The sequence below is a fragment of the Rattus norvegicus genome, chromosome 3 (assembly GCF_036323735.1).
Source record: "Rattus norvegicus strain BN/NHsdMcwi chromosome 3, GRCr8, whole genome shotgun sequence".
NCBI classification, from domain to species: Eukaryota; Metazoa; Chordata; class Mammalia; order Rodentia; family Muridae; genus Rattus; species Rattus norvegicus.
Window position 1 is genome coordinate 36258141 of NC_086021.1, and position 11693 is coordinate 36269833.

Genomic DNA, 11693 nt, shown 5'->3' on the forward strand with positions numbered 1-11693 from the left:
CCCGGTGTTTGGCCCCGCTGTGGCCTCCAGTGGGCGCTTCAATCACACGGAAGGATGCTCTGACATCTGTACGTCCTGGAGATGGTCACTTCTTTCTCTGTTTTTAGTTTCTCTACCTGAGAGACAGTCAATGGGAATTTCATGGCTAAAAAGACCCAAGAAACGGGATTTAAGCTACCTGCCGCCACAGACAACCCTAGAGGCGTACGTCCTCGGTTCAAAAGGAAATTGAGAGGAGAATCATCTCTCCAGCACCCCAACCAAAGCCCAACGATCCCACCTAGCCAGAACCAGAGTTCAGAGGATGCTGCATCCTCGGGGGTAGAACCCAAGGGCAAGGGCCAGCGTCGCTTTCGTGGATTGAGTGCAAAGCGTACAACGGTGACAAGAAGGCCTTTTCTACGGCACCTCAGCCAGGAGACTCAGTCCGGTCAAGACCAGGGTTCAGAGGATCCTGCATCCCCGGAGGTGGGACCCGCAGGCAAAGGCAAGCGCCCTCCTGGCGAATTGAGTCCAGCGAGTGCAACGGTGGCAGGAAGGCCCTTCCCCCGATACCTCAGCCGACGCCAGGCAGCTTTGAAGGACCAGGACCAGAGTTCAGAGGATGCTGCATCCTTGGAGGTGGGACCCGCAGGCAAAGGCAAGCGCCCCTCTCGAAGATTGGGCAGAAAGGTGACAGGAACGCCGCGATTGGCCGTTCGCAATGCGGAGGCGGAGCCTGACTCCTGCAACCCGGCCTCGGAGCCAAATCAAGAGAAGCTGCACCTGGGGGCGATGGCCGCACTAAGCCTTGGTTCCCGCGAGGTAGGTGCGGACCAGAGAGGGGACAAGAGAGGGAAGGGTGAGTGAAAGTTGGCCTTCATCTTGGCCAGAGGCGCAAACACGCCCCTGTCTCTGCTAGGGAGGGACTCTGCTCTGGGAAGATCAGGACACGCCCCACATGGGCGCAGGTATGAAAAGGGGTAGCGATCTGGTGGGTGTCCCGCGGAGGTCTTCCGCAGTTTCCTCATCAGGAAAATTTGGATGCTGAGCTAAACTCCATAAAGCCCTCAAGCTCCCAGCTTTGTACACAGCACCGGTCTTCGCTAGGGATGGGTGAGCTGGTATGACTTCAGCGTCCATTTGACCCTTCTTGCTGGCACAGGGGAGCACAGCACAGAGGACGGGAAAAGGGAAGTCTCTGAATCTCTCAGCATCCTAGCCTCTGCTAGCAAGGCTTCTTGTGAAGGCAGTTCAGACGCAACAGTAGCAGCTAACATGTAACAGTCCATAGATGTTGCAGAGGAGAAAATAATGCTGGGACTGACCTAAGGTTACACAGCCTCTGGGAGCCATCAGAGGCACCTGGAATTGACTGCATGCAAAAGGCTGTCTCCACTCTATTTGAATACCATGTGCTAGGTGCCTTTTGGCCCTGCAATCACTGGGAACGTGGCTATAGTATTATCCCCATGTTTTATGGCCAAGGAAAAGGAAGCCGAGAAAGTTAAGGGGAAGATCCTAACGGTGGAAGTAGGATTCGAACCCATGCATTTCCCTTCTGAGATACCACCACCACACGCTCTTTGTTTCTTGTGTGTCTTCCCATCAGATCCCGTCCCACTCCCTGGATGTTGGAAACAGGTCCACTTCCTCAGGGAGCCGCCGTGGCCTCTTTTGGCACCTCCGAGCCAAGCATTCTAGAGTTGGCCTGTTTGAGATCGGTCCAGGACACGAACTGCATAGAATGACACGGATGATGCAGGAAGGGCTGTGGGCTGCCACCCAGGTCTCCATGAACAACCCACCCACGGTGAATGGCCCATCCTGTCTCATAACCCTCAAACCTAGCTGTTGTTCTCTCTCTCTCTCTAATACTTTGACACTGGGAATCAAAGAGACCTACCAAAAAGGAGGGAGGCAGGGATTTGTGTCAGGAAGCAGAAATTCTGAGTTGAGAAGCTGGAAAGAAAGTCCAGGAGGTATGAGGGACACCCTACTTAAAGTAGTAGATGTATGGCCTCTGTCTCTCTGGGCCTCAAGTACCCCTATCTGTATAATGGGTGGAGGGGTTAATATACCTTGTTTCTGAGGCCCCTGGGACCCCCACCCCCACCAGCCCAATCCAGTCCATCCTCCCTGGAGCCTGTCAGACTGAGGCCACGCTGGCTCAGCAGAAAGCATCACCTAGCTGCCAGCTCAGCAACCCGATAGGCTGGTGAGCCTGCATGTTGTTTGTGTGTGTGCACACATATGCACAGTTCAAAAACAAGATCTGGAGGGGGTTCTCTAGAACACAGCCTGACCCTCATCACCCACAGGACGCCTCCTATGGTTCCCCAGGACTGAGAACAGCCTGAAGATACTGCTGGCTGAAGGGCTGGCTGTTGGAGCCTGCCTCTGGCCGCCAGGGCAGTTCCCCATACCCTGTTTCTCTTCTCCATGTCCCTTCAGATTTCTACTCAGAGGTCACCTCCCCCAGGCAGTCGTCCCCAGTGAGACTCTCCCAGCCTCTCCCCTCCTGGAATCACTTGGCTCCAGGGTGATAGCCCCATAGACGGTGCGGTCTGGCTGTACACAGCCCGAATGAGTTTGAGAGCATGCACCAGGCTTGGACTTGGACCTGACCCTGAAGATCCAGATGTGGGGGATAACACTCAGGGGACCCTGTTTTAGGCCATTCCCATCCTTCCTCCAGCCCCGGGTGAACCAGAAGCTCAACTGCCCAATTTAGGCTAACAAGACTTGTCAGGTCCCTGTTTGCTAAAGGAAAGGGCAAGGCCCCGTGCTGGACTCACAATCTAGGTAGGCCATAGCAGATGCAGACTTCTGAAACCCTCTACCAACCCCTGCAGGGACCTCCTACCCAGAAGGATTTCCTGGAAGTCATGACCCAGGTTCACAAAGAGGTAGGAAGTCCATAAGGGGTGGGGAAGTCTTTGCTTTAGCTCCTCCCTCCTCAGCTGTGAGTGTGAGTGATGGCCAGTTCCCAGGACCTTGCTGGGTTGACACTCCCTAACCAGACCCAGCTGCATACACCTGGACCCTGGACCCACAAGGGTGGACTCGCTTGGGCTGCTTTCTCCCCTACAGGGCTTCGAACTGGGCACCCTGGCTGGTCCAGCTTTTGCACGGCTGAGGCAATCCATTGGCCTGACTGAAGAAGACTACCAGGCTACTCTTGGCCCTGGTGACCCCTACCTTCAATTCCTCAGCACCTCCAAGAGCAAGGCCAGCTTCTTCCTGTCGTGAGCTTGCAGCAGGGGTGGGGCGGAATTGGGGCTCCATTCCAGGCTGGCGGAATGGCCCTCGGACCGAGAGGGCCAGGGCCAGAGGAAGGTGGGATGAAGCAAGGGAGGGTGGCCAGACACATCTATCCTGTGCAAAAGCAGGAGCAAGAGACTTGGTCGTAACCACTCCAGCCAAGCCTGGACAGTGACCTCTCTGTTCCCACCTGCAGCCACGACCAGCGCTTCTTTGTGAAGACCCAACGACGCCAGGAAGTGCAGGTGCTGCTCGCCCACCTGCCCCGCTACGTGCGGCACCTGCAGCAGTACCCACACTCCCTGTTGGCACGGTTGCTGGGTACGACTGAGGGCCAGATCCTAGACTGCACAGTGCCTGGGGAGGGCGGATCCTGGGGCGGGGCCCAAGAGTCTCTGGCTCTGTTTCAGGCTGGACTGGGACTTCACCTAGGTGCAGGAGACACAGATTGAAAAGGGAGTCTGGGGGTGGGACCTGGAGTGACAGGCTCGGGTACGCGGTGGGTCTTGAGAAAGATGCAAGACCTGGAACGGGAAACTCCGGTCATATGGTTCCGGTTTTGCGGAGTTTGAAGCCTTCCTTCACCTCTTTCAGGAGTATACAGTTTGCGGGTGGCTCAGGGGAAAAAGGTGAGTGTAACGGAGGCGCTCGCCTCAGCAGTGGGGGCTGCTGGAGGGTGAGCCCAGGCTTCCCTCACTCCCAACCCCTGTCCCCAGAAGTACTTCATCATCATGCAGTGCATCTTCTACCCTACCAGCCGCATCTCTGAGAGGTGAGTCCGTTAGGCGTGGATACAGGGTTCCAATTTCACAGGAAAGGTGAAGTCCGAGACACCGATATTTATCCACTAGACCGCCAAACAGACACAGGAAGAACTGATCTTTTGAGGGGCCCGCCAGTACACGGGATAGAACCCAGTGCTTTTGTACAGATGAGGCTCACCACTGAGCTATATCTCCCTCCAGGTCTTTAGTTTGAAATAGCTTCTGTAGTCCAGATTAGACTCCAACTTTCCATCCTGTTTGTTGCCTTACCTCCCCAGTACTGGAATTACGGGTCATCACACTGGGTGAGCCACCCTCTTTTTATAGTTGAGAAACTGAGGAAGGCTAATGAAATCCGAGAACAGGACAGGTGGGATGGCTCAGTCAGAAAAGGTGCTTGCAGCCAAGCTCGAGGACCCAAGTTCAGTCCCCAGGACCCACAGGATGAGACAAGAGAACCAACTCTTTCTAGTCATCTACAGGAATGGTACTCTCACACAGAAATAAATAAATGTAGCTAGAATCAGAGAACAAACCCAAGCTGCTGGTGGGATCCTCTCCTGGCAGACAAAAGATACTGAGGCACAGGCAAGCGCGGCTTACCCCTCAGTTGGGCTTGTAAAGGCCTGAGTTCGAATTTTTGTTCTGTTCTTTGCACACCCTGTGACACAGGCAAATTAGTGCTTGAGCCTCTGTCTCTCCATCTCTGACATGAGGACACAGTCTAGAAGGGTGCTGAGGTTGGAGTGGTTTAGCCATTCAGGAGCAATCCCATCCAGAAAGTCCCTGTGTCCAGTGACTGCTGTGTATTACCCTACAACCCAGGTACGACATCAAGGGTTGTGAAGTAAGCCGCTGGGTGGATCCAGTCCCTGAGGGCAGCCCCCTTCTCTTGGTGCTGAAGGACCTCAACTTTCGAGAAAAGACCATAAAACTGGGTGAGTCACAGTCACTGTCTATTCCTCCATTCAGGGTGAGGTTTGGAAGGAGGGTCCGTCCCTTTTGCCCAAATTCTTAGCAGCCCAGGACTCAAATCCTGGCTCTAGACTTATGCAGCTGGGGTGTGTATGCAAGGCAGGTTATAGAATGGGGGTGATCCTGGCATTCACACTTCTGGGGCAAGCGCAGGCACCTGGTGAGGGAGGACTCAGGTGGGTTCTGGTGCTCCCACAGGAACCCAGCGGAGCTGGTTCCTCCGCCAGATGGCGCTAGACACCGCCTTCCTGCGAGAGCTGAATGTGCTGGATTATAGCCTCCTGGTGGGCGTCCAGTTTCTCCACAAAGACGAAAAAGTCGATTACCACTGCCTCATCGGGACAATCAAGTGAGCTTTGCCTCCGGATGTAATGGCAAGGATGGGTGGGGTGAGGTAGGCATGAGGTGTGAGGCTATTCCCTTTTGTGGCACGGCACAGGTTTAAAGGCGAGAGAGTGTGTGTGTGTGTGTGTGTGTGTGTGTGTGTGTGTGTGTGTGTACACATGTATACAAGCATGGCTGCTAGAGGGAAGAGACCCAGATGGGTCAGGAGAAGACAGAACCGAAGGAATCTAACTGGACAAGGCCTTTAAATGATGAATTGAATGTTTGTCTATTCTCTGGAAGGACATATGGGGCCGCTAGAGGTTTCTGAGCAGAGACAAAACCCATTTAGTTTTGTGCCCTCTGATCCGTAAAGTCATCACCAGTGGCACCACCATTGTGTACTCTCTGTTATGTAGAAGTAACTGTCACTCCCTCTATGTTGGCCCTGGCCCTCACTGAGACCGTGCACTGATTCTTTTTTTTTTTTTTTTTTCCGGAGCTGGGGACTGAACCCAGGGCCTTGAGCTTGCTAGGCAAGTGCTCTACCACTGAGCTAAATCCCCAACCCCCGTGCACTGATTCTTGACAGTGAAAGCTCAGCGAAGGAAAGGGAAGTCCAAGGACTAAACATAGCAGTTCTCCACGGCTTATCCCTGAGGTTGACCAGTAAGCCCATTTGATACTTCAAGCCTGCCAGATATGTCTTTTAAAGCACACCTTTATCTCAGCACCAGAGATTAAAGGAGACAGAGGCAGGTAGATCTCTAAGTTCAAGGTCAGCCAGAGCTACATATAGTAAAATGCTGTTCAAACAACACCAACTCAAGCCCATTGGTCTCATGCAGGACAGGGAAAGTAAAGGATGAGGGTGGCCTTGGCTCTCATACAGATTCTATTTCTGCTCCGTCTATAGAAGAGGCCCTTGGCAAGGAGGAGACTTGAGTAGGATACAGAGTAGTAGCTCCCTACACAGTCACGGCCCAACCATGTCTGGATCCCATGGTTAAGTGTCTGCCATTGGACAGGGTCACTCAAGCTCAGCTCTTACCCGCTGTTGACACAGTGCAGACCACTGCTGTCATTGATCCAGTAAGTTCCAGTTTGCATAGGATTGTCATCATGGTGAAACATTTTCCAATAGGCTCTTCATGGCTGCCCCATACTTCCTCTGGAAGAATTAAGGCCCCAGTTTAATTCTTGCCAGGCTGGTCTGCCACTGTTTTGATTAGTTGAGACTGTGATGGGGCTTGTCTCTCATTGGCTGGTTTATTTTCTCTGAGAGCCATCCCCTCCCATCATAGGCATAAAGAAAGTCCTATAGCAGTGGTTCTCAACCCATGGCTCCAGATCCCTTTGAGGGGTTGCATATAAATGTAAATATTTACATTACGATTCATAACAGAAGCAAAATTACAGTTATGAAGTAGCAAAGAAATTCTATGGTTGGGGGTCACTACAACATGAGGAACTGTAGCGCCCCCTGCGGGACGAGGTAGAGAAATGGAACTTGCTTCTGCTGGGATTTGGTGATCAGTAACCTGCCCCCAAGAATACATTTGAGGGAGCTCACAGCTCTACACACTGGGATTGTCCTCAGTTCTTCAGATCTGTGATCCTAAGGCTTCTAGGATGGATGAGTCTATCCCACAGTCCTGGCCGAGGCCAGCTCTGCATGACTCAAATCCTCCGGATCGGCCCTACCCAAAAGAAATAGAATTCAATTCGGAATATCCAGAGTCCTATGTCCCATTCATAGGCACTGCCCATAAGTGACTGTCTTTGAAGTACTCCCCGCCCCCACCCCCATACCTTTATTTACAAAGGTTTTTAAAAAGAGAGGGCTGGAGTTGTAGCTGTTGTTAGAGTGCTTACCCAGCATGCACCACGGCCTGGGTTCTGTGGAACCACATAAACTGCTCTGGACACGCTATACCTTTAATCCTCAGACTATTTAAAAAGAAAGGAAGGGGGGTTGGGGATTTAGCTCAGCGGTAGAGCGCTTGCCTAGCAAGCACAAAGCCCTGGTTTCGGTCCCCAGCTCCGGGAAAAAAAAAAAAAAAAAAAGGAAGGAAGGAAGGGAAAAAGAAACAGGTAAGATTAATTCTAATATTATACATTCCCCGCGGAGTGACATGGTACGTGCCTATAAGCCCAGTATTTAGGTGAGGTGAGGCGGGATGATTACAGAAGTCAAGGTCATTTTTGGCTGCGCAGTTCCAGACCAGTGTGAGCTACTTGTACTAAAACCCTGTCTCAAAAGCAAACAAAGCCAGGAAGGTGACGCACATCTTTAATCTCAGCACTCGGGAGGCAGAAGCAGACAGAGATTTCTGTGAGTTCGAGGCCAGTGTGGTCTACAAAGTGAGTTCCAGAAGAGCCAAGACTGTTACACAGAAGAACCCTGTCTCCAAAAAAAACCAAACAAACGAACAAAAAACAAAACAAAACAAAACAAAAAACCCAACAATAACAGCAAAAGCAAACTAATAAGTCAATACATTTGATTATTTTCTTATCAATCTAAAAGTTGATGAGATTGTTTGCTTTATCTTCAATACCGCCCTTTTTAAGGATTTTACTTTTAAATTACGTGTGCGTGCACATGAGTGCACTGCCTGCACTCATGACCGAAAGATGGCGCTGAGTTACATGCAGTTTTGAGGGGCTCTCTGCTGGGAGCCAATGGCGGGTCCATCTATCTCTTCAGCCCCTCAGTACTGACTTTGAAGTTCAGTTTATATTGGAGCCTGCTATTTCCCATAACACTGACTATATTTCAAGGGCTCAGCAGCCACTTGTGGCCAGTGGCTGTGAAAGGGACGCTGCAGCTCAAGGACGTCAACTCCTTTACTCCTCAGCCACCTAGTGTACCTAGCTCACTTGTACCTAGCTTACTGGCTGGGAGGCGACAGCTTTATCCTCTTCCCACACCTAGGTCTGTACAAGGTGCACCAAAGTCGGAGAACAAGGACGGCCAGAACCGACGGATGCTGCCCAACCTCCCCAATGCCCTCCATATCGTGGACGGACCAGACCAACGCTATTTTCTGGGCTTGGTGGACCTAACTACCGTGTATGGGTTTCGCAAACGGCTGGAACATCTGTGGAAGATGGTGCGCTATCCAGGCCAGAGCGTCTCCACTGTCAGCCCGGCTCACTACGCCCGTCGCCTCTGCCAGTGGGCGGAGGCGCACACTGAGTGACTCTTACCAATCGGCCTTCTTCCCATCCGGACAATGCGCCCGCAACCATTTTCCAGCTGTATCCAGGGAGCTAGCCTGCGGTTCATCTATCAGCCACAAGAGGGCAGCACCCTCATAACTAATGCTGTGAAGACTAAGCCCCATTCGGTGTCGGTGCTGTACCACGCATAGAGCAAGGACCCCCGAGCCCCTATCCTTAGCTCGTTTACTATTAAAAAATGTTGATATTCTCTTTTTACAGACCACGAAATGGAGGTTCACGGATTGAAGGGGATGAGCAAGGCCATTTAGCAATAAATACTGGAACCAGCCTACACTTGGGCCTGGGAACTTACAGTTTTGGGTTCCCAGTTCCTATAGCTAGCCTATAGGGGGAGGGGGAGGAAGCCCCTCCCCCTTGTTCCAACGGGGTGCGCGGGGGGGGGGGGGGAACAAGCCCAGAGGTTTTAAGGTGCAGGTTAGGAGCAAGACCAGCCCCAGATACAAGGTCTTCCAACTCCCAGCTTCACCATACCCCTCTGAGAGACAAGTGGGTTAAGAGAGGCTTCCTGGGGGTTGGGGATTTAGCTCAGTCGTAGAGCACTTGCCTAGCAAGCACAAGGCCCTGGGTTTGGTCCCCAGCTCCGAAAAAAAAAAAAAAAAAAAGAGAGGCTTCCTGGAGTTGGTCTAGAGGGGTACCCCTCAAAGGTCACTGTTTATCTTGAGTGACCACTCAGTCAAAGGGGGGAAGCCTCAGTGTACAACCCAAGGATTCAAGCTCGTCTAGAGCATCCCTGACCATCTCTTTTCCTTCCTCTGGGAAACCAGTATGGCCTCTGACTCCAGTCTGATCTAACTGTGCTCAATGGCTTTTTCTTTCAAGGTGCTCTAGGGCCTAGCTGTGTTTGCAGGGCATGGTGCTACCTCCCTGCCCCTCCCTCTGCGATGTAATGTGTCAACTGGAAAGAAGGCACCCAGGCCTCAGGGACACGGGAAACGCTGACTAAGCAGAGGCCCTGTCGTGGGCTTTCAGCTGAGATGGCACTGCTCTAGGGAGAAGCCTGGGGCCTCAGTCCTGGTGAAAAGGAGCCATTACCAAAGCATCTCACTGGTCTTGTCAGGAGGGAAGGGCCTTACTTCTTTTTTTTTTTTTTTTTTTTTTTTTTGGTTCTTTTTTTCGGAGCTGGGGACCGAACCCAGGGCCTTGCGCTTCCTAGGTAAGCGCTCTACCACTGAGCTAAATCCCCAGCCCCAGGGCCTTACTTCTTAAGCTGAGACCTGAAGGGTCATTCATGTCCTTGTTAGGTCTCAGGCCTGGGGTTCAGAGAAGGACCTGGAATTTGGGAGAAAGGGAACATCTTAGCAAGAAGTAGCATTGTGGGGTTATAGGGGGAATAAGGGGTGGTTCCCCCCAAGACTGGTCAGGCAGCCAGGATGCTAGAAAAGTATTTTAATAATTCTATTCTACTGACCCACCAGCTGTGGCCAGACTTTGAAAAGCGGCTGGTGCGGTGGGGCTTGGGCAAGGGACTGAGGGTTGCAGAAGAGACTGCCTTTAGTCCGGCATTCCAGGGATTGGCATTTTTCAAACAGACACATGTGGCCTGTTCTGGGTATTCTTGGGCGATTACTTTGCGCTGGCACAAAGAAGGACAAAATGGTGTTCATCTTCTGATGCCACCTAGAGGTGCCCAGCCAGGAACATAGGAAGGTAACAGGGTGACAAAGTGGGAACTGGGATCTGCTGCCACATCTTCTGGGGTCTGGTCTCATGGGGCTGACCTTGAACTCGGGAGGGCTGAGGACCCACACGAAGGTGACAACTCTCCCTGCAGCCACGGACCTTGGCAGGCTCCTGAAGCTGTGAGGGAAGTCATCTAAGACCTCAGAGACCCAGGAGCCCGGGCTCTCCCATCTCATTTTTGTCCCTATCGGGTTCGAAGCGGGCACTGAAGGTGACTGAGAAAGTCACCAGATGGAGATGAATCTAATGGGCACACTGGAATGTCACCAGGCAGAGTCCAGTGGGCGCGTGGGCATAAGAACTAGGGAAGTGAGTCAGAGAGGTTTCACAGTTCCCTGCTGGGGAGGGTGTGACTAATGCCTGTAACCCCAGCATTTGTGAGGCTCAGACAGGGGATCGCAGGCTGTGCCCGACACACACTAGGGTCGTATGGGTAGAGGGAGCCTCAGTTGAGGAGATGGCTGTATCATGTCTTTGGAGCAGTTTCCTTTTCTTTTACTCTGTTATTAATGATTGATGTGGGAGAGTACAGCCTACTGTGGGCAGTGCCACCCTTGGGCAGGCGACCTGGGCAGTTGTAAGAATGAGGGTTGCATGTGAGGCTGAGGAGCAGTCGGTAAACAGCATTCCTCCATGGCCTCCGCTCCAGTTCCTGTCTCTACGTTCCTGCCCTCACTCACCTCAGTGATGACTGTGAATGGGAGTGGTGAGCTGAAATAAAACCTTTCCCTCACATTGCATTTGGTCATGGTGTCGGCCACAAAACCAGAAAGCAAACCGGGACAGCTACATAGAAAGATCCTGTCAGAAATAATAACTTCGGGTGTGTAAGGATCTGTGAGGGGATGAGGTTTGAGCTGAGAGACAAGAAGCCCCACTAGGAATTCGACTAGAGAATGCAGGCAGTGGAAGGTCCTGAGGTAGGAATGACTGTGATGTGATAGGTCAGAAGGAAGCAGCAAGGGAGGGATGCCATTCGAATTCTCAGAGCAGCACAGGCTGTGGGAGCACCACAAGAACCAAGAGGAAGTACAATTTTCTGGTAGTGCCCTGAGCTGCCGCTGCCCTTTCTCACTGGAAGAGGGTTATTTTTTTTCCACTTAACAGAGAAGTGGGGAAGGACCTGCTTCAGGCATAGGGTATGTTGACGTAATCAACACAAAATGTGCCGGGGCAGTGGTAGCATACACCTTGAATTGCAGTACTTGGGAGGCAGAGGCAGGCTGATCTCTGTAAGTTCAAGGCCAGCCTGGTCTACAGAGCAAGCTCCAGGACAGCCAGGACTTCACAGAGAAACCCTGTCTTGAAAAACGAAACCAAAGACAACAAAACAACAACAACAGGAGTTGTCAATCCCAGCTCTCAGTCCTCTAGCAGAGGTAGCTGGATGTCCGTGAGTTTGAAACCCGCTAGAAATATGTGGGGTCCTGACTCAAAAACATGTTTCTTCCTTGCTTA

General features: G+C 52.1%; 1 protein-coding gene across 3 annotated transcripts; it reads left to right on the forward strand.

The window, feature by feature from the left end:
• On the forward strand, positions 1-8762 carry Pip5kl1 (phosphatidylinositol-4-phosphate 5-kinase-like 1). Of its 3 annotated transcripts, XM_039106178.2 has the most exons (10): positions 1-804; positions 1592-1792; positions 2835-2888; positions 3073-3227; positions 3440-3564; positions 3838-3872; positions 3960-4015; positions 4833-4945; positions 5181-5331; positions 8245-8762. In XM_039106178.2, exons 1-10 carry the CDS (start codon positions 142-144, stop codon positions 8510-8512), a joined length of 1821 nt encoding a protein of 606 aa, XP_038962106.1. In that variant the 5' UTR covers positions 1-141; the 3' UTR covers positions 8513-8762. The 3 variants fall into 3 exon arrangements, with proteins under 3 accessions (XP_038962106.1, XP_038962107.1, XP_038962108.1); XM_039106179.2 differs by lacking the exon at positions 2835-2888; XM_039106180.2 differs by lacking the exon at positions 5181-5331 and having other exon boundaries at positions 110-804; positions 8245-8517.
• Positions 8763-11693: the final 2931 nt, after the last annotated feature.

What these genes read in the sequence shown, in the direction of transcription:
- Pip5kl1 (XM_039106178.2), top strand. Translation starts at nt 142, where the DNA reads ATGGCTAAAAAGACCCAAGAAACGGGATTTAAGCTACCTGCCGCCACA. An exon ending in CCATGAACAACCCACCCACG is followed by an intron (nt 1,793 to 2,834) that starts GTGAATGGCCCA and finishes CAACCCCTGCAG; the next exon opens with GGACCTCCTACCCAGAAGGA. An exon ending in TGCCTCATCGGGACAATCAA is followed by an intron (nt 5,332 to 8,244) that starts GTGAGCTTTGCC and finishes TCCCACACCTAG; the next exon opens with GTCTGTACAAGGTGCACCAA.